The 22,002-nt window shown below is 41.5% G+C and overlaps 1 protein-coding gene across 4 annotated transcripts in view; it reads right to left on the bottom strand.

Annotated features, from left to right (window-relative positions):
- Positions 1-3,181: 3,181 nt before the first annotated feature.
- The window catches only part of STYX (serine/threonine/tyrosine interacting protein), a 36,251-nt gene continuing 17,430 nt past the window's right edge, over positions 3,182-22,002 (bottom strand). Inside the window, exons 2-12 of one of the 4 annotated variants that reach the window (XM_057426335.1) lie at positions 21,770-21,971; positions 11,430-11,462; positions 10,522-10,575; positions 9,295-9,392; positions 8,222-8,282; positions 6,853-6,889; positions 6,283-6,322; positions 6,141-6,191; positions 5,458-5,530; positions 4,409-4,502; positions 3,182-3,697 (exon numbers count right to left, since the gene is read on the bottom strand). In XM_057426335.1, the coding sequence (XP_057282318.1) occupies positions 3,624-3,697; positions 4,409-4,502; positions 5,458-5,530; positions 6,141-6,191; positions 6,283-6,322; positions 6,853-6,889; positions 8,222-8,282; positions 9,295-9,392; positions 10,522-10,575; positions 11,430-11,462; positions 21,770-21,826 (672 nt within the window). In that variant the 5' untranslated portion in view covers positions 21,827-21,971 and the 3' untranslated portion in view covers positions 3,182-3,623. Of the gene's footprint in view, positions 3,698-4,408; positions 4,503-5,457; positions 5,531-6,140; positions 6,192-6,282; positions 6,323-6,852; positions 6,890-8,221; positions 8,283-9,294; positions 9,393-10,521; positions 10,576-11,429; positions 11,463-21,769; positions 21,991-22,002 lie in introns of those variants that run through there. The other 3 variants (XM_057426332.1, XM_057426333.1, XM_057426334.1) reach the window with 3 other exon arrangements.

The following is a 22,002-nucleotide window of genomic DNA, read 5'->3' as shown; positions in this document are numbered from 1 at the left end:
TTAAGAGTTAATGAAAAGATTAGTACAAGAAGCAGGTGATTGTGTTCCCTGCTTAGATCAGCATAAAACAAATTAATTGGGCTGAAAGCTTGGGTTTGTGGCTGCATAACAATGCTGCTGCTGGGCAGGATCCAGCTCTTCAGCATCCCAGCAACTGCTGAAGAGCTCTTTGTTCCACAGCAGAGGTGCCATCCCCATCCCTATGGCACAGCCCTCATGGCAACTTGGTGTTGAGAGAGGAGCTGTCAGGAATTCCACTGGACTCCTGGACAGTCATTTACATGGAGAAAGGGGTACGGGTATGAGTTGCACTAAAGCTTTGGAAACATTAGTTAGGCATTAAAGACTCTGCCAGCCCTGGTAAAACAGGAACTGCACAAGCTGCAGGCAGATGCTGTAGAGCTGATAGTACCCAGAGTGGAAGTCCAGACCACCCAGCGCATTGGTATGTACTTTAGGTGAGCACGCTTCACAGGAAGCAGGAAAATGCCACAAATAACAGCTTTAAACAGCAACAGGTAGTATTAAAATACATTATGCGTCTCCTAAACTGCAGGAGCCCTGTTGATTTACCTACAGTACCACTGGCTCAAGAGGAAAGAGCAAGACCTTCCCAGGAATAAAGGAACTTTCTTAAAGGCTCTTGTCAGAAATCAGCCATAACATTACTACCACCTCCTCCAGGGATGTAACTTCACCCAAACAAGCCCCCAAAGAGGAGGTAACAGCTCTCCTGCCCTGAGGAAGAGCTCCAGCTCCTTGACTCTACTTCCCCAAAGCTGGAAAAGGGAACTTCAGCCCCTTACCATAGAACTGTGGATCCCCAGAGCTGCAGGTGCTGCAGCTTTGTGTGTGAATCTGAGGATAATAATTTCAACCTCTACTGACAGTCTAAGGCCACAGTGAGACACCCTACTGCCAGCTACCACCTTTGGTGTGATGGGAATACCTACTAGCAGAGAACTACATGAGACCCACAGCCAGAGGGGTCTCATATTAAGAAAAAGAATAATAGGTAAAAGGAAAACTAATCAGAATCCCTTAGGATCTGAGAGGCTGTTATGTGCACAGAGCAGGTACAATGGCTGCAGAAGGCTTTTCAATGGCTTGAAAAAAAGAAAGATGGATTGGTGGAAAATCCTTAGTCATGAAGCTTGTTGGTTTGTGAAACGGTCTCCCCAGGGAAGCACAAGGACCCCAGTGAGGTAACAGAACCAGACTACACATGAACAAGCCTCTCTGGCAGGGGAGAGACAGATGAATCACCAGCACTCTTCCATCTGTGCTTCATCACTACCCTTCCCAAGGGAGCTAAAACAGCCATTTTATGCAAAGAGCTGGTTCCCATCCTCACAGCTGGCATCATTTGGTGAGCTGTGCAAAGAGAAACAGCCCCAGACCCCACTGCATCAGCACAGTGGCCACACAGTGTAAGCAGTGAAACATGCAAGAACCTATTTCCCCAACAGCTCTGAAGCATTCTTTTAGAGAGTCAGTTAACAGCATGTAATAAACCACACAACTGCAAATCCGTCAGTTTAACACTGACGTGCTATAGTTCTGCAGGAAGTAAGAGTCATACTTTCTTTTTAAAGCTGAACATTTCCCAACTAAAGCATCATACATTTCTCCAAGATTTCTTTCTGGAAGATTTGCATTGCTCCATCACAAGCATCAGTGGCAGAGGACAGCAGCAGTAAAGGGAAAGCACTGCTGAAGACTGGTTCAGGTTCAGCTCTGCTGTTAGCCCTCCCAAGGTGCAGCACTCCAGGGCCTTCACATCCCAAAGGAGATGAGGTTATTGGGCTATAAAGCCTCACCCAGGTATCCTGGCTCAGCTCAATGCCCAGCCTTAAACCAGGAGGATTCCTCCTTGGGTGTCACCAGTGTGTGTTCTGGCAGCATGAGTTAAACCAGGCTGGAGCTTTCAAACCAGAGTTTGCTAAGTACATGTCACAGCCTTAACACAGGCCAGGAGCTCAGACTTGCTCTGGAGGGACTGTCCCTCAGCTGCAAGACAAGGCAGAGGACCTGTGACTGAGCAAAGACCAGCAAGTCCCAGGTGTGGTCAACTTGCCCTGAATACACAAAGTGAGGCACAACTCCTACAAAGTAAACAAGCTGCTGGATAACCCTCCAGAAGACAGCAGTATGAAAATGATCCTCACAGTACAAAATGGCTGCTCATGCCTTGGAATTCAAAGATATCTGCCCTCACAGTCCCTGCCCCACAGGTTGCTTGTTCTGAGGCAAACAGCTGTATCAGCATGCAGCGAGTGAGCTGGATGCTTGGATCCCTGGGTGCTTTTTATATTGATTCAGCTCTCCTGAGCCCTGTTAAAATACAGTCCAATAACAAGTTCAGATTTCCCAAATACACAAGTTCTTCTAACAGCTCCATCATTTGCTCAGTCATCACAGTGCTCTTAAGGAGCCATCATTTCATTCACATCTTTTCTGCAACAGACTTATTGGCAAACCAAGCAGAGATGCAGAACAGGGACAGTCCTTGCAAACCAGAGGTTATCACAATGCTGCTCGGAAGGGAGAAGAGTTTCATGGCCTTGGAGATTCCCAATTTGAGAACTTCAAAGCACTGATAGTGCAGCCTTACTTCACTCTAAAGCTTTAGAAGAGCTGTGGTGAATCCTTTGGCTCTTGATACTACTATGGCCAATGCTTTGGGCTTCAATTATCAGGCATCAACCCAAATTTTACCTCCAATGATGCAATTATTGTTTTACAAAGGGAACTACTACTTCAATACCAGTTTGAAGATGTTCTATTCTACTAGAGAGATGGATCATGTTGTTTTGTTCAATTTAAATAATCCTGTAACTAATTTAACAAGCAGCTTTTCAGCACTAGCTGAGAGAATTCAGTCTTGATGTGTGTAAAATCAGTAGCTGCTCTCTATTAATTCAGCACATGACTATTTCATTAAGTAATCAGTATTGCTGAACTTACATAAAACAAGGTGAGGTTTTTAGAGGTATTTTGTTTCAAATTGATCTCGGAGTGTCAGCCTCAAAATAATTCAGATATAGTGAGGTTTATAACAAGGTAAAGAATTACATACCCGTTATATCACTGCTGTTGCTCAATTGCCAGTAGTAGCGCACAGTGAAGTTCATAAAGCACATTTCTACAAGCATGACCATAATATATACTGAGAACAAGGTGAGTTTTAGCAAACTTTTTCTTTACTAAAGTCTCTTGTTATAAATTACACAAATAACTTTATAAACAAATCCCCCCCAGCTTGCATTTTGTTTAAAGTAATAACTTTATATCATACAAATAAAGAAATTTCAAGTATGAAAAGTGCATTATTGCAATAATACCTCTTTGCAAGTCCAAAAATCTTGGTTTAGAATAAAACTGTAAAGTGTAAAAAAGGAGTAAAACAATCAGTGCCATCTATTCATTCAAGAAGTCCAACATCTTAAAAATGATGCTTAGTGTGTTGCAGAGGCAGATTTACATCTGGAAGCAACATGTAATTGAAAGGAAGCTATGTGTGTGTTCATTGTTTTGCTTACAACTCTGTTTTCTTTTTCTCCTAGTTTTCTTCACCTTTCTCGGCAGGAATTCACCATAAAAACAGTGCTTGTCCTCAAATATCATCCATTCTGTGCTGCTGCCACATGCACGGTTCCAAGTTCTTCATCCTCTTCGTGCATTCGCTTTAAACTTCCTGCAAAAGGCAAAAGGAAGGAGGAGACATCTGAAAAGATCAGCTCTCACAATACACAGCTATGAGGAAGACTACAGGGCAGTTGTTACTGTCTTCTGGCAGGGACTCTGCCCTTTGAAGACATTCTGCTTTTGGACAGCCAGATGCTGACACCACTCTGCTTCCCTCACATTTCTCCACATGGAAAGGAAATTTCCTAGAACCTGTCATTTCTTGCACTCCCTTTACATCTCCCCCAGACTCCATTTCCACTGACTCTCAGCAGGGGTTACTACTGGCACACCTCTATATGACTGAGAAAACAGCTTTTACATGCCCTCATCCCCCATTAACTGTTTAAAGACACAACAAAACACTTTTCAGAGCAACTGCCTTTATTTTAAGAGCAGCAATCACATCATGAACATTGGCTGCTTTCAACCTGTCACTCTTGATTCCTCCAGCACACTCAGGGTTTTTGAGGGACAGGGCCCTTCTCCAGCATGGTGTGGAAGTGCAGAAAATGCCACAGGGAAGGAAGTTCAAACATAAGAAAACAGAATACGCATACTGCACACTGAAGTTTGAACATCATTTACACACCAACTGCAGCCATCCCCTTCCCAAAAGTTGGAGATTTGCTGCTGCTGGAGGTTCACTTAGGGAGTACAAAAGTCACTTCATGACACCACGTAAGACAGGCGGCATCACACACAACACGCAGCTTCTGACCTGTAGTACCAGCTGGAACTGCGAGGGATCTCTCCAACTGCAGTGGTGACATCATCTGGATGGTTAATTTTGCTAGATAGATGGCTTCATATTCCTGAAAAAGTTTAATAATACACATTGCTATTAATTTAGTATAACGCTTTGTAAGGACAAGAAGGACTAATTCAGAGAGTTCACTAAGATGGTCTAGAGAGTAGCTTATAGAGTAAGGCAGAGATTTTACAGGAGAGTTCTTTGCAGCTTTGATGTGAAAGACAAAAACATCAGGAAAAAAGAGCAAAAGAGAACAAAGTAAACTTTCACTACAAAATAAAGCCAAAACTTCTGTGAGAATGTTCAGAGAAATTGTTGCTCCCAATTTGGACAGTAGAAACAAACCAAACTTAGAATACAGTAGCTTCAGAGATCTGTTACAAGGACAAACCACGGCCTTCAAGTTGTGTTCTAGTGACCTGTCACACTTTCAGTACTACACAATAACTCTTTCCAGGAGTTACTTAAAAAAAAAACAAACCCCCAGTCGAAAAACCCCTCAGGAGATACTCATCATCTTGAAGTAATAGCAGAGACACTGCAAACCTGTTTCAGCATACTGTCCTGATGCTTGCTCACCGTTCACCCAACAGACTCCTTGACTATAATAAAGCAACTTTATGATACCGCTATTTGCTATTTCAGATTTGTGAATTTCATCACCTAGGAATGCGAGTGTCCAGACACCGATGCATACCACAGCATTTTCCCATGTGACCCAGCACTCTCCTTAGCCATCAATTAAGCTGTTTCAGAGCCTTTTAATCACTGCACAAACCAGGATTTTTATTTCTCCTCCCTTCCTGGATTTGCTTTGTCTAAAGCTTAAGTGTAATGAAGTGGGGTACCCACTCATCTTCCTCCCAAGCTCTACTTTAGCTTCTGACATTTACTTGAAGCATACTTTTACAGTAAATGTTAAACCTAAGTAGAAACATCTGTTTTGTATGAAGGTGATTCATCAAATGGCTTCTGAGTTATGACCAGACAAAAAAACCCAAAACCCTAAAAGGCACCTGAAGTTGATGGACAAATCCAGCATTCGGATTAATACAGAATCTTCTTTCTTGAACATACGTAAATGCATCCCTTAAAAAGAGAAGGAGAGAGAAAATACTTGAGTGGAAAACAGACAGTGACAGAAGTCTGTGTGGTTTCAGGAGTCTTCCTTCCAATTACCAGCTCTTAGGAAATATACAGCCTCTGTTCCTCAGAACCAGTTTATACAACTGAAGTTGTTTGGGCGGAAGTGTAAAATAATACTAGTTGTAAAATACTATTTGCCCAGGCCTACCTACAGTTGTCGGCTTGCTGGCCTGTTCTCAACACACTACTTAGAACAGCCTCTTGGGGCCCTTCCTATAGTTTTACAGCGAGGCATCTGCCTGCTTAGGCTGGTATCCTGTTTCCATTAACAGCAGGTACCTGCTTCTTGAAGAAAGGATGTAAACAGATCTACAATGAAGCGAAATGGAATGATCTGCCCCATGTACAGTCTTCATTCAATCTCAGTAGCTAACTGGGTTATGCATCAATACACAACTGTTTAAGTTCCCTCCAAAGTTACTATTTGCTTACACCACTTGAATTAAAACATTAATGCCTACAGATATATTAGGCCTCTTATCAGTACTAAGTGCTCTCTCACTCCAGCCTTTTCAGGCAAATGGTTAACTATGTGACCATGCTCTGCTCTTACCTGTACTTCACCCCAAATGTTTCCATTATGTATGCAATAACTAAGGCAGCACTGAAAAGAAACAAAGAAAAACATTAGTAAAAGATGTTTCCATTGTTTAAAAAAAAAAAAAAAAGAGTAAGCAGGCTGGATGGTTTCCTACCTTCTAGAAATCCCTGCGTTTCCATGGACAAGAACTTTTCCTAAGAAGGAAAAACAAACAAACAACTTGTATAGACTGTAGAAAATTCTTTGAAATGTAGGGTTTTGTCCTCATTATGGAGAACTACACAGAAGCAAGGTACATCCCAAAAATAAAAGTTGCGTCTTATTTCACTCTGGATTACTAACTACACTTTGCCCATTACTGCCTTGGGATAGAGAAGCACATATCCCTGCCTCAGAGGATTCTGAGTAGCAGAACCTGCATTCCAGGACCACAATGCAGATTTTTAGCCCTGCATTAGTGAGAGGACAAAAAACTTCATGCACAGAACACAGTTGTGTTTAAAAGGGGGGAACCAACCCAAACCCCAGATAGTCAAAGTTTGTTTTCCAGTAGGAGGCAAAGGAAAGATCAGTTTGCTACGAACTTTGATAGTTCAAGCACAATAAACCCACAAATATAAGAAAACCTAATATTTAAGAGCCTCTAATACAGATCACTAAGTTTTAAAGCTTTAAAGCTTTAATAACATATTAGTAAACAAAGGAAAAAAATTAATGATTTTACCTCCACTTTGTAAACTTCCATCAATAAATTCTTTAGTCTACAAAAAAGAAAAAGACTCGAAGTTTCACATTATTTTAGATGTTACTGCTACTTGCACTTAAATTTGGCAGAATTTTATCTGTCTTTATATAAAATGACAATAACACACTCTTATACAGATCTATTTATATAGACTTAGACACCACTTCAACTGGACATTATTTCTTTCGTACATTTAACTATCCATAAAATTGTCAGTGAAAAATTAATGTGAAGCCAGAAACAAAATGCATAAAGTTCCATTACTGTGCTTTTTACAATCACTATGTCACATATTATGTCACTATCATAAAAAGTAACTTCCAAACATGTTTGCTGAACAGTTGGGGGAAAAAAAAAAACAACCCAAACAACAAAACCACAAACAAACATCCTCCACACATCAGCAGCAATACAGCCTGGACCCCTAGGAACACACAGGTGTCAGTAGCAAAGTTCCACAATGGTATTTTCAGTTACAGAAGTAGGTCTAATTGATTTGTGAGACATGATGTAATGAGGTCTGTGGAATACTGCCAGCTTGAAACAGCTGATTAGACAAAAAGCAAAAGCTAAATAACTTATTGTAGGGAAAGCTCAGACTAGACTCAAAAATATACCAATACAGAGCTGCAAGATTTGCAAAGATATTTGATTAAATGGCATTACACTTTAAAAAAAGCCATAAGCCATCAACTGATCTGGTGCCTTGTTCTGCAAAAACATGACCACTGCCCTACCTGCATATGGCAGAGAAGAGCTTTGGTTGGTTGGTTTGGGTGGAGGAAGTACCAAAAAAACCTAACCTAAAGATATAAAACTATAGGTGAAATGTAAGGCGTTTATTCTATTTCCAAATGTTAGTATGTGATGGATACTGTTTAATGTAAAGTTACCTTTTAACTCCTCAACATGCCTCAAGATGCTGTAAAACTTAATTACACTATCTAGTTCCTATTTTCTATTGAACTTTGCTTGATATCCTGTTGAATTTGATACAAGAGATATAAATACTCTTGAGCTCAAAAAGCAAGTTTCCTACAGGCCACTTTCTCCAGCATCCTCTCTTGACCTTCTTTGTTTTGAGACCAGTCTTTTTTACTCCTCCCTTTTCCCCCTCCCCAAGACCATAATAAGATACAGCCCTTTGCATTCTGCCTCAGTGTCTATACTTGTAAAAATATGTTAATTACACTTACTAATGTGGCAATAAGGTCACATAAGAGTTCTCAGCCCCTCCAGGAACCTCTGACTGGGTATCTCACATTTGAAACCAGTATTTTTTAGTTCAGAAAACTCTTACTGGGCAACTCCGTTCCCAATCCATTCACATGAACACACAAATACTTACCATGGGGAAAAATCGTATTATATTCTCAACTGGATTATCTGCAATATCCAAGACTAAATACCTACAATGAAAACAGTTGCTATGAGTACACAGTACTACTGAGTTGTTGCTACAAGTCCCTGTACAGCTGATTCAACCTCACTTCACTCAAACCTGCAGAAGGACACTAGCACTACTCTCCTGGCTGTACTTTCTTGTCCGAGATCAAGAATTTCTACAGTGAAGCAACCTCTGGAGCTGTCCTTATGAAAAGGATGTGAGGAACCTGCTCTGATATCCCCTGACAAAAATCACATCTCAGAGAAGAAATTCACAAGTGCTGTGCTACAGACAAGTCTAAAAGCAGAGTACTACACACTCACATGCTCCCCATCAGTTTGTAAATATGGGTCAGGGCTCTTTTCTGGGGCTTTATGCAACTTTTTCAGAGGTACCATTCTGATTAAGTTACCTCAAATGTTTTATTAGCAGGAGAAACTGTACTCACAACTAACAGCTTTAAAACTCTAGACAGTTAAAGAATCATAGAAAGGTTTGGGTTGGAAAGGACCTTAAGATCATCTAGTTCCAAACCCCTCTGCCATGGACAGGGATGCCTCACACTAGACCATGTCACCCAAGGCTCTGTCCAACCTGGCCTTGAACACTGCCAGGGATGGAGCATTCGCAACTTCTTTGGGCAATCCATTCCAGTGCCTCACCACCCTCACAGTAAAGAGCTTTTTCCTTATATCTAAGCTAAACTTCCCCTCAGCCCGTCTTCATACCGGAAGTGCTCCAGCCCCCTTATCATCCCTGTGGCCTCCTCTGGACTTACTCTAACAGCTCTACATCCCTTTTATGTTGGAGACACCAGAACTACACACACCCCAAGCAGGGTCTCATGTCTCTCAGTTACTGCAAGGTAATGGATACTTCTCATTTGCAGACTTGCCTATGTCTGGAGTTTATTAGGATGAATATGGTTTGGATTTAAGAGTATGTCTACGCCTTAGCACATTTTTCAACAGGTTTTGACAATGTGAAAATATTTGGAAAGAACACTAACACAGAAAATCTTGATCATTTCTCACCTAAATAACTGTTGGAAGTTTGGTTTAATAAAGTTTGCTTCGATGTTTTGCCGTATGCATATTACATGGGTTATTCCATGTTTCTGAAGTATAGGTAGCTGTGGAAAAACAAAACCGCACACTTATTTTTAAAATTATGGAATCCATCTATTGCAGAGCAATAGAAGAAAAGCTATGCCTAAATACACAACAGGGTTCAAGGAAAGCCAGAGCTGGTTTTCTAGTATTCAAAGCATACTGTGAAAAATGTATTTAAAAAAGACAAGACACGACTATTAGGAGCTGCAAGAAAAGGCATTCGTGACAATGACAAAAAGAACAGGCAGTAAAGAAGGCATTCAATGAACTTGTTTGTCTTGGCCCACCTTTCACTTTGCATGAAATGGCAAGTCCCTACATGATGTAGAAATTTACATCCAACACCAGATTCTTGTTGGAATCAGACCGCTGAAAGTAAGATCATTTAAACTATGAGGTAAGTTTGCAGATACAAGCTTTGTCTTAGCAGTGCTTAACTTTGTTGTAGATGCAATTCACCTTATTTATTGTGTATGTGCAAGTTCCTGCTCACACATACATGATTTATGTTGCAATGCTTTTGCAAAGGAAATAGATTGCCTGATCGGGAACATGCATGTCTCAAATTATTCACCTTTTCCTAAGAAAAGTTATATTCAAGCTTGATTATAAGACTCAATTATAGCACAAAAAGGTCACTCATGAACACTCACTGCAATTAGTGTGCAAGTCACTTCAAATTGGCACTTCTGGTTTGTAAGGAGCAGTTAGAGCTGACTAGCTGAACTGAGAGAGCACATGTGTGCGCATATGAACACATCCCAAACTTCGGGCCACATGAAAAGAATTTCATCAGGGCTATTTTTTAGGAATTATTTCTTCCTGAAGTAACCCTTTAGCTCACAACACTGTGAAGGAAAAGAGTCTTCTAAGTGTCAACTGCCCAGCATGTGCCTGAGAGGGCATTTCAGATTCACCCTGAAAAGGGGAGGCATTGACACCAGCCCCAGTCAGATAATCCCACAGGCTAAAAGGACCATTCCATAAATGTACCATGTATTACTTCTGCGCTGGCATTCTTCATGTTCCAGTTCAGGATTGCAGTCAAATTTACACCCATACAGATGAACACGCAAACATATTGCCACAGTAACAAATCAAATCGCCACAGCAAAGTTTCCTTACGAGACACTATTCTGAAAATCATACCTTGCTTTTCATAGCTGAAGAATATGGGCCTAAAAATAACCCAGGTAAAATTTCCTAGGAGGCAGAAGAACACAGACATTTAATACCAAGTCAATATTATTTGAAATAATACATCAATTCAGACTATGGCCATGGAAAAGAGATTTACATATTAGTGAGATGCGTTATCAAGCGTCATTTATAACAGGATAAGGTGGAAAAAATCAGTTTGGCAAAATAAAAGAAACATTATCTTTCTGCAGTAGATCTTGTTTTGGAACAGGAATCAAGTCCTTTATTTGGACAAAGTTCCAGTTTGATTACTGCATCTTACCCAGCCCCAGATCAAATGAAGGGAACTTTAAGTTTGTGTATAATCGTGTCTTGCAATTAATTCCAAATTGCTCTCATGGTAAAAGATACACACATGGTAAATCATACACACTTGGTAAGTCTGCTAGCTTTGTCCTAGTAGTAGGAAAATACACATTTTTAAACCTTTATCGCCCCACCAATGGAGACATGTAGGTCTGTAGAACTTGTTTGTGCAAAGATTTGGCTGACACCATGGTAGGAAAATTTTAATTGCTCGTCCTACTTGAGAACACTTACTTCCAACCAAATTTAAGTTAAAAAGCAAAGCCAATATATTTTTAGCAGTCATCTCCTAAGAACATTCACGAAGCTAAAAATGTAGTATTTGGGGGATTCTGAAGGACAAAATTACTACTTTTTTTTAAGTCTTTGTACAGCAGATATCCAAGCCCAGCTGCACTCTGAGCTAGCAATCCTCATCTCTTGCATGGTGCTGCTTGACACTTTACCCCTCAAGACTAATTCTGGTACCTGCTCCCTTGTAGGGCACTTTCTTTTACTCACTGAACACAACATGTTTTGTTACTGAAATGGTAAATGAAAGCGTGTCATACCTGCATCTCTCTCCTCATGGGATAGGTCCAATCCTTAAAAATAAAATAAAACATAACTACATATACACACAAGGGGAAAAACACATTCAGGCAGAGATCTGTACTGGCATGATATAGAAATAACTTGGAATTTATTTTCTCAGACTGTACAAGCTACCTGCTACGCACCAGGCATGGTGCTTACGCTCACTAACTCTCCACACAGATACCAGGAACACTCATGCGCAAAGAACGCTGTTTTGAAAGCTAATATGAAGAAGCCTCAAGCTCACTACATTATCAGTGAACCAGCCGGCGCAGAACACCCAGTGTTGTACATCCGCACCTCAGCTTTCTGCTCAGAAGCTTCCCCCTGGAGTAAAAAGGTCAACAAAAAAAAGGAGAAAGGAAGGCAGCTTTAGAACATTCTGTACTAGCTACATTTTGCCCGGCACATTCCTACCGCCACTGACAAAACAGTTAGAAGATAACATGTAAAGCAGGTAACTCCCTTAGAGACTACACTGCCCCACCCAATACATTCAAACTAACTGCATTTTGAGTATTTAGGATTAACAATTCTAGAAACTCACGCTCTCCATGAGCACAGCAAGCCACTAAAGTGAATCTCCACTTTTCTCCACCCCAGACAGTTACACTGGGAAGGATCCTTCCACAGTAAATGCATACACTCGTGTTCAGCCACAAGGACATGATGCTTCTCTTCAGTTAATTTACAGATAGCACATCACACCCTTCCATAGAACCTCAGACCCTCTCTCAGTCTGTGAGGGTTCACTACTTGGGAAACACCTCAACTGTTTACTATCATTAACCTCAGTCTCTCAGAACTGCCCAAAGCAAATGCCAGGATCAACATCTCTATCCTTCGCTCCACTTTACAGAACTGCCAAAGCTGAACAGAAAAATGTCCAGGCAGGCTCTATTCCCGTCTTTCCTTTTTTCCAACTCCCACCGTCCTCTATTAACAGGCTCTTACTCATTCTCTGACCCTCACACACGAAGGAGTTGTATCTGAGATCACAGTTACCAGCTGGAGGGGGAAAAAAAGAATAAAAAGAAATAGTTAAAGCATATCAAATCAAATGCATACATATATTTACATAACTCTGTTGTTCACTCCACACACACCAGCAGCTAAGAAAAAACATTGCCGTATGTCACTCTTGCTATGTTCTCCTCAAAACTATGAGAAAGTTAAAACTCTGGATATTGCACCTCTGAAACAAGCTCAGGATTCCACTAAGATCAACCTCAAACTGCAACACTGTCCACCCCAGCACCTGCAGTTGTACTGGTATTGCATGTTAACCCTCTTTTTACCAAGACACTCAAGAAAAATCCAGTGCTTCCCCCAAACACAGGGAGGTTTTGCTAGCTCTTAGAGGTGGAATTATAGAGGGGATTAGTATCAATAAAGATATTCTGGAAACCACCTGAACTGTGTCTGGGAAGGTATTTCTGAGAAAGCAAACAAACATTAAGCAACTCAAAACAATTCTTTGACTACAACCTAAAATGGTAGTACAAGCAGAGAAATAAATGCACCGACAAGGCCTTTGCTAAAGATACAGAGATGCAGCTAAATTATTTCTGCATGTTTCAGCTGTAATAATAAAATCTCCTGATAGTAGAAAACCTGTGAAAAAAGGATGACATTTACAGAATTGTATCCTTTGGGAACAGATACAGATATTTGGGTTAATATAAGAGTGTTTAGTAGCATAACCCAGGTGTCTCACTGCATATACAAAAGCATCATTTGCTCATCAAAAAGCAAGAAAACCCAATTTTTCTCAAGTATAAAAGCAACAGTAATAAACTATGAAAAGCTTCAGCTATACTCCAGGAGTATTAAACACTTCAGTGGGTTTATTATGCTATTTGTAGAATTCAGAAGTCTTAATCTGGTGCATAATAACAACACAAATTCATCACCACTTTGGGGTAAGGAGACTTAACATTACAAATATTTCTTTCAAATGCATCAGAAGCAGGAAACTGTGCTAGTCCCAACAGCTGTAAAATGTGCAAAGTAGGTAGGTGAAAACTTAGCAATATACAGTCCAAAGGAAAATCAACACCCAAAAGACAACAGATGCCACAGATATTCTGAACAAGAAAAAAATGTTAGTATTGGCTCCAGACATTAGTCTTCAGTGTTAATCAAGAAGCTTAAAAGATACAGTTTTCAGTGGGATTTAGTTTACAAAATAGATATCTGAAAGGTGATGTAGGCAGAAAACATTTAATCTGAAACAAGTACACAAACTACTGAGAGTGACTCTGGTGATTCCTTACAACCCTTCAAGGTGTCTAAAACCAACAACACAAGATTATTCCAGTGCAAAATTATGTAAATCTATGAATGTAAGCTGAGCCCAAGCATAGGTCTTATTTTAAGGAATTCATTCATCAATCATGTTTTCCACACTGTCTGAACCACCCATCAGACAAATAACAACTGAAAGTTTGTTTTTAAGAGATCAAATACAAGATTTTTGCTAAGAAAACAACTGATGATGCCAGAGCTGGATAAAGTAACAGCAGACCTTGCTGCTAAGTACTTGGTAGGCTCTTCAGAAAAGGCAACAACTTCCCGGGAAACACCAAAACACCACCTTTAATTCTCACAAGACACAAAAGTAAAGAGAAAGAATGCAAAAATTAACCCCCACAACTCCAAAGTCTTTAAAACTCTGATAAGAGGAGCCACTCACCTCTGACAGACCTTCCCAAGCTTGACTGTGATTCACTGATGGACAAGTTCAACAGACAGCGCAGCTGTTCTGCTGAGGGTGTTCACAGCACATATCTGCTGTTTTGGATTCACACAAATAAAATGCCAGGGACTACATAAAGCACTTCAACTACTGTCCCAAAATGGACTGACTGGCAAGAGAAAAGGGAGTGAAGCATGTTTCAAAGCCCTCCCTTCCCCATCTACAGCCAGCCTCTAACTGAAATAAACTGACGATAAGAATGAGTAAGACTTGTATATATTACAAATTGCTTCTTGGTAAGCAATATCTAAACTACAGAGAATTACTTTGCCAGCAATTATGGTTATTTTGTTGGTATTTTGCCATAACTATACCTGTTCTTCTTTAGAAGAACAGTTTAATGGCAAAACTCCCCTAATGTCTTATACCGACATGTGCAAATGCCTGTACATGTGGATTTTCCCCGAGTGACCTTGGCTAGGACTCAAAAATTCATAAAATGAATTTTGTATTAGTTTCACATCCCTAACATTGAAACTTGTCTATGCTCAACATCTGCACAAAAGCAATGACTGCTTTTTAAACACAGCATTGCAAGGTACATTGTGTAATCTGCACATGCCTCACCAGAAGCAATTTAGTGAAATTGCTTAACTGGCTCCTAACTGACAGTTGACGTCTGAAGACTCATCTAATTCCCACATATAAAAGGTATATTCTAGTCAGTATATCCCAGTTGGTCTCTGATGAAGCTCAGCTTTAGTTGGAAGGCAACCCGCAGTACTGCACTTTCATCATTACGGCTAAACTCCTGCTGCCTTATAATTAGTAGCCTGAAAACTAGACTGCCCTAGATGAAGGAAGATGCTTTCAAAGGTGCAGAAAAAAACCCACCAGTAAAATAAATCAGACCAGTAGTTTAAAGAAGGAGAATCCACTATCTTTTCTAGATTTTAGCTGCTGTCACTTATCCGTTCAGCATCCCTGGGCAGCAGCCACCATCTGCAGCGACTCTCCCTGTTTTCAATTCCTCTTGAAAAGCTGCACACAACTCCCAGGAAAGCCTTCCTAACTACACCAGGTTTCTGACCCTTTTCCAACACTCAAAACAGCTCTTTTGCTGCTGATTAACAGCATCACTTACCTCTCTGTACTGATTTCTCTTCCTATCACAATTCATCACAGTAACACTTCCCCGTGACTGATCCTTCCTTGTGTACCTCAAAAATCTAGGGCTGTCAGAATCCTCTTGCCTAAATTTGTTTCCCTGTCTAGTGGAATATGCACATAAGCTGTAACACTCAAAGTCTTTTCTCCAAACTTGATACAACACTCTTCCACAAGTTGTGAAATCAAGCTGAAGACAACTGTTACGGCAATGACAGCCACACATTCTACTGACCCGCTTTAATTCCTTCAGCTGCTCTGGCTAACTGATCTCTCAGCTCTAACTTTGACCACTCTGTATAGGAAATTAAAGTTCAGCTAAACAATGTTCTAATCAGAACAGTCAGAGTGCATGATGATATTAACTGCCAATACTGCTATCACACCCCCCTTAAGCAGGCTACGGCTTGGATTGTGGATGGGTCCTGATCTCTTAATGATTACCTTGATGCAAAAGCTTTATATGTAACTGAGGCAGTTTTAAGGCTAATTTACACAATTAAAAGAAATCACATCTTGGTTCTGACAGTACTTTGGATAGTATGTTGGAAAATGAAAATATACTCAGAGCTGATAGTCAAACAAAAGGGAGAGAAGGGACTTTATCATTAAAGACCTGCGCAAAAGTAAAGCTTTTTGTAAAACAGAACAAATGTCAAGCAAAATCATGAAATACTGAAGTATTTCAAGTAACAGAGCACACTCATTTGCCATCTTCTGACAAGAAAACATAAAATGAAGTACTGAAAACATATTAAAGAAAAATATCTGAATATTACTGAAAACTGTCACATCTCTCACTGCAAAGCGTGCTACTTTAGAGCCTCAAAATGAACTACAAACAAGGGCAAGGTTTCATTCCCACCCCTTCACAGCTGTTTAATCCTATGGTACCATGCTCAGGAAATTCTAATGGCCCCAAACTAACTGCTTTTTTAGCAAAGCTGGTTGTCAACCAAGTAAGCTCCCCGCTCCAGGTCACCACAGGTCAGATAAGCACTAGGACAAAACTGGTGACAACGCTGGATGGTTGGATGGGTAGTTGGCAGGATGGGTAAAGCTGCTTTTTAGCAAAGCCAGCTATTAGATGGGCTTTGCTATAACAGCAAGTCCCCCCTTGGTCAGAGATCCTGCTTCAGTCAGTCTCAAGAACGGTAAGCATAAGCTGTGAAGCAGTGTTTAACAGTGCTTTCTGTTTATTTGTACAGAGTATTCAGATAATGGGAAGTTCTCATTGTACAGACATTCTTGATTTTGTAAATACAAAGGAATACAAAAGCAGGAAGGTGGAGAGGAAAAACAATAGCAGGTGGGAATGACAGAGCAGAGAGAGGAAGGAAGAAGCATACAACAGGAAAATAAAGGTTATTTTAGCAAAGAGAAACACAAGCCACAGAAAAGGATAAAAGGTAGACTAAGGCAACTAAATGGAAATCAGAAACATAATACAGATAAGAAACAAACGTTTCTTATTTGTCCCATTCTGTAACATCAGTCCAAACAGATACCTCTACTAACTTGTGAAATACCGATTAGCACACAGGCTCATCAGCACTTTTAAGTGGTACTGTGTTTGATAACAATAACAGAATCGATCTTTGTTGTTACTTTAGAACTGAGACATTATAGTGATCATCTGTTCTGATGGAACTCATTTAGCTAACTACATACGCACCACTGCATAGTGCGGTAATGTTTGCATGAACTCATATCATTATGTGTGAACTGAATTTATTTTATAGATTTTTTTTTTTTTACAATAGGGGTAGTAAAACACTAGAACAGATTTCCCCAGAGAGGAGGCGGATGTGCCATCCCTGGAGAAATTCAAGGCCAGGCTGCACATGTTTCTGGGCAATCTGATCTAGATGATTTCCCTGCTCATTGCATGGGCTAGATGACATTTGAAGGTCCCTTCCAACCCAAACTATTCTGTGGTTCTATAATTATTAAAGCACAATAAAGCCACAAAGGTGGAATTCTTCACCTTCTTTGAAGCACACAGACAACTGGCAGGACTGCCACACTTTTTGCATTTCTTTTCTTGTTTAAATAGACTTGCACAGAAGCCAAGACCCATCTGATTTTCTTCTAGTAATATTTCACCCCATTGATACCCACTGCAATAAAGGTTCTTGACAATTCATTTTTTTACAAAGAATCTGTAGAGTGGGCCCTAATGAACAAGTTTTACTGGTAAAGGAAAAAGTGAACTCAGATTATGAGAATTGTTTATAATGGAGCAAGTATCTTATTTTCATGCCTTTGTTTTTTAAACTACAGCCTAGTGAGCTGGGGTCCACTGATGCAGCCAAGGAATGTGCAGGTCTCTTCATAATCCTCATTTAATTAAAAAAATATATATATACTTTAAGTCCCCAGTTCTACAAACTGCTCCAGTTGTGAGCCCCCTTCATGTCTGTGTGGATGCCTATGCACTTCAATGGGCTTCCCACAGACGCAAGGCATAAGTTCATCACAGCTCACAAGACTGCTCGACTTTAGCTGTCACATTGCACTTCTTTTGATCTATGCAAAATAGGCTGATAGTATCCCAGAGTCGTGATCAAAATCTGTCACCTGATTTACATTTCCCAGCATAACATCACAATTGTTGTAAAATTTCTTTTGCTCTATTATGTGGGCAGGTAAAATAAATATTCTAATACAGGCTTCCTACTTATTTTAAAGAGTCTGCAGAGGAGGGGAATCACTATGTTTAAGGAGGTTATTTGCATTTCTTATTGTGTAAGAGTAAAAAAGCTAAGAAATTTGTTCCACCTTTAGATGGACTGCACTACCAGGGTTTTAAAAAGCAGTCAAAAATACATTAGCATTCAGACTAAATACAGCTGTCAAGAAATGTAAATTCCATCATGTACTAAAGAGAGCTCGGTTTTGACACATAATAAAAAGGCAAATATGACTGCTTAGTCAATAAGCTGATAATTCCATTACAAAAACCATGGAGAGTTCTAAAAACCATTCTAAATACATCACAAATACTAGTTTACTCAGCCTGCTTGCAAACAAGTATGCTCATATTCTAACAAAGAAATAAACTGGTAATTATTGCTGTGTTCCCAGTACATATACCCTAGCACTATTTTCCACTTTTTTTTTGTTGACAATCTAATGGGAAAATAATTTCCATTAAATTCTTTGAATTATTACAGTCCTTATTTACCATCTCTCACAAAGTACCATCTCAGTGCTAATATGCAGCATGCACCGTTACTAACCCGACCTCCTTTAACAGGTCTTTATCCATACATGCTTATATTGGGGGAAAGAAAAAATACACAGCACTTCTCAAATTTAAGAAATTTTTGAGGCCTTACCTTGGAAAGCATGCCAATTTTACAAAAAGACATAAATCTAAGCTTAGATCACTATTACTTGTAAGACTTTGACACACTCAATATCATTAAACATGTAGTTTACAGCCATTCGTGGCATATAGCAGATTTTTTTTTCAGCTTTTCAAGAATGATGGGTTACATTTTTAACATCCAAAAATTGGAAGCAGATGGCATAAGGACCTGTAAAAAGCCATTTGGCTTTTAAGTGCTATAGACTCACCAGTGAAAGATGGAAGCTGGTTTATCCCAGACCTCATTAGCTCACCTTGCAGAACTGGACAACTCAGTGCACAAGAGCAGGCTGGAGGAAGCATCACAGGCCAGCCAGCGCTGACACACCAAAGCGTGGCAAGACGCTTGCCAGTACCTGTCTGTGCTTGGCTTTTAATACACGGTTTCACCACCTGAATGAACTCCCCCCATGCCTCATAGTATATGTGTACCTCAAAGTGGCACATTTGACCAAGAATTCTCAGAAGAACCAGCTTCTGCTCGGGCAGCTGCTGAGATGGTATCAGATTAGGAATGCAAAGGTGGCACAACTCGCTCCAGCAGGGAAATACCACCAGCATTCAAAAAGTACAAATAGCCAAGTAGTTTAAAACACCAGCAATTTGTAATGCTATGTATGGATTAGTGACATCGCAAACAATCTACAGGCCAGGAAACTGACCTTTTTATTTAGAGTACACGTCTGCAGTCTGCCTAAGTCAACCCAGCTGTAGGCCGCTGTCACCCGTCACATAGCCTTGCCCACACACTGACTTTTTCTTGTGTCAACTAGGGAGCATGGAGCTGTGCAGTCAACCAGATCAGCTCACTGATTTGGAATTATTATTACTGTTATCATTTAAGCTGTCACATGGTTATTAGTGTCAGTAGGGAGAAGAGAGTGGGCGGTGGCAGTTAAGATTGCCTTACAATGACCACAAAGTTGCCCTTACTCTTGAGCAGCCTGTATCAGTAAGTAAATCAGGGACTCCCCAGGTTGTCTCCCCTCCCCTTCTTCCCCACAATATCTTGAATTCAAATCTACCAAGACACCATTAAACCATACACAACCAACTTCCTGAAATACTACTGGAGAATACTCCTCATTAGAGAACCACCTCACTGCAACACACAAGAGATAATCTTCAGCTTCCCATAAATAACTGCATTTTGTGGGCAGAATGACTATTTTCCTCAGTTTGCTTTACCAAAGCATCTTCTTAAGAACTGGGCCAAAGGCTGAAGTCTCTTACACTTTGCTTCAGAGGTTAGCTCCACAAGAAAACTCTGACATTCCCCACTGGGTTTAACTTTCCTGCTTCCCCCAGGTACTCCAACTGTAGTGTATTTTGATTAAGTCAGACACAGAGGTAAGGTGTTGGGAAGAAAAATATCTTAGGGTTTTGCTTAAAAAACAGTCCTTGAAATTCTCTGCTCTGGTTTTGCAGCCTGCAAAGGTCTCAAATTTTATACATAATGCCACTGAGAGACACAGCATGAAAAAAAAAAAAACCACAAAAAAAGCTAAAAAATAAAATCCACCCTGACTGCTATTATAACTTCAGTTTTCACCACCTAGGAATTGTTAGACTGGCAATGACTTCTGCTTTTAACTGTTTTAACAGCACATGCCTTTTCAGCCATTCTAGTTATAACAGGTTCCAAAAGCCATCTGGGCTGAGTTGACCATTTTCAGAATAACTGTCAATAATAGGATGGTTTCTCCACAAAGGAAAGATATTAAGAAAACCCCAAGTCATAAATCTCACAGAGTGCTATATAATTTGTGTTCAGATACAAACGGATCACAGCTTTCTGAAAACAGCCAAGACAACTTAGAAACACCTCCTTCTAAACACACTCTGGAGAAAATACTAAGTCTTAACAACAAAACTGAAAGCGACACGGTAACTTTCCATATTTCAGGTAACTTACCACAATGACAGCATTTAACAATAGCTCTCTTAAAACAGGAATTAACACTGTTGTTTATTAAACACACAACAACCTACAGACCTCTGAAGAGCTTAGATGCTATCAACTTCCCACATGAGCACTGTGACATTTTGCATGAAGTACCTGAGGCTATCAAAGCGGGACACTCGGAGCTGTCTGTGACACATGAAAACACACCACCAGTATTCAGGGTCAGAACTGAGAAGCTAAGCCAAGTTCAGAAATCAGACACCACACTGGCCCGACTCCTCTGACACAACACAGGGTGCAACTAAGTCTTGGCAGATATTGCCACCTGCCTTAGTTTGCAGAGCAGCCTTGGCTCTTGAAATGCCTTCCCAACAGACTCACTGGAGCGCCAAACTGTTTCTGGAGTATCTAAGAGTTCATGCACACCAACTGTTTGGAAGGGGGCATGCAGGTCCTCACTGCTAGTAGCTCATTACCTTTCTGCACGTACAGAGAGGCAAGCAGGCAGCCAGCAGCAGATGGAGGACAGGACTGGTGACCATACAAAGGGAGAACACGCAGTGGAAAGCAAAAGGGCGGCTAACAGCCAGGCCGTGCCACACTGAAGAACACACGAGGGGCCACTATCAGAGGGCAAAAGCCAAGGGAGCAGCGGTCAGCCGAGATGGCCCGGGGGTTCTGTGAAGGCTGACACCCCCTCTTCAGCAGGCAGGGCTCGCTAAGAGCACCGAGAGCAGGCAGGCGGCAGGGAGGGAAAGGCCGGATGCACCCCAAAGGGAACATGCAGGAGGAAAGAGCGTCTCGGAGGGAGCAAAGGGCAGGCAGGACCAGGGGATGTGGTGGGTGATCCCGGGGGGTGGCACAGCGGCGGGCGGATCGGTGTGACACCGGGACAGAAGGGACAAGACGGACCTGCGCCTCCGTGGAGCCCCGCGGGGGCTGCGCTCAGAGCTCAGGGGGGTCCCTGCGGCCAGGGGAAAGGGAGGACGGGGAAGAGAACGGCAAGCACGACCCGGCGGGGACCCACCGGCGGGAGACAGGGCCCCGCGGGGCAGTGGGGAGCAGCCGTGCCACACGGGGCCGGGCGCGCACGAGGCTGGCGCGGCAGCGACTCTCTCAAGGCAAGGCTGAGCGGCAGCCGCTGGCAGCTCCCCCCCACCCCGCCGCTCACCTCAGAGTCCTCTTTGGCCTGCGGCAGCGCGGGGAAGGCCGGCTTGGCGAGCTCCATGGCCGGGCGCTCTCCGGGCGGGGCAGGACCGGGCAGGGCGGCTATTTGGGCAGCGGGCCCACAGGCTCCGGCGGAGCAACAGCAGGAGGAGGTGGAGGAGGAGGCGGCGGCGCGCTCGGCCGCCCGCGCCCGGCCGCCATGCTGCCGCTGCCACTGCCGCCGCCGCCGCTGCTGCC

The sequence above is a fragment of the Pezoporus wallicus genome, unplaced genomic scaffold (assembly GCF_028554395.1).
Source record: "Pezoporus wallicus isolate ANWC-B61680 ecotype Strahan unplaced genomic scaffold, APGP_CSIRO_Pwel_v1 contig_8403, whole genome shotgun sequence".
NCBI lineage: Eukaryota > Metazoa > Chordata > Aves > Psittaciformes > Psittacidae > Pezoporus > Pezoporus wallicus.
Note: the sequence above shows the minus strand (reverse complement) of the source record. Positions and strands in the feature narration are given on the sequence as shown.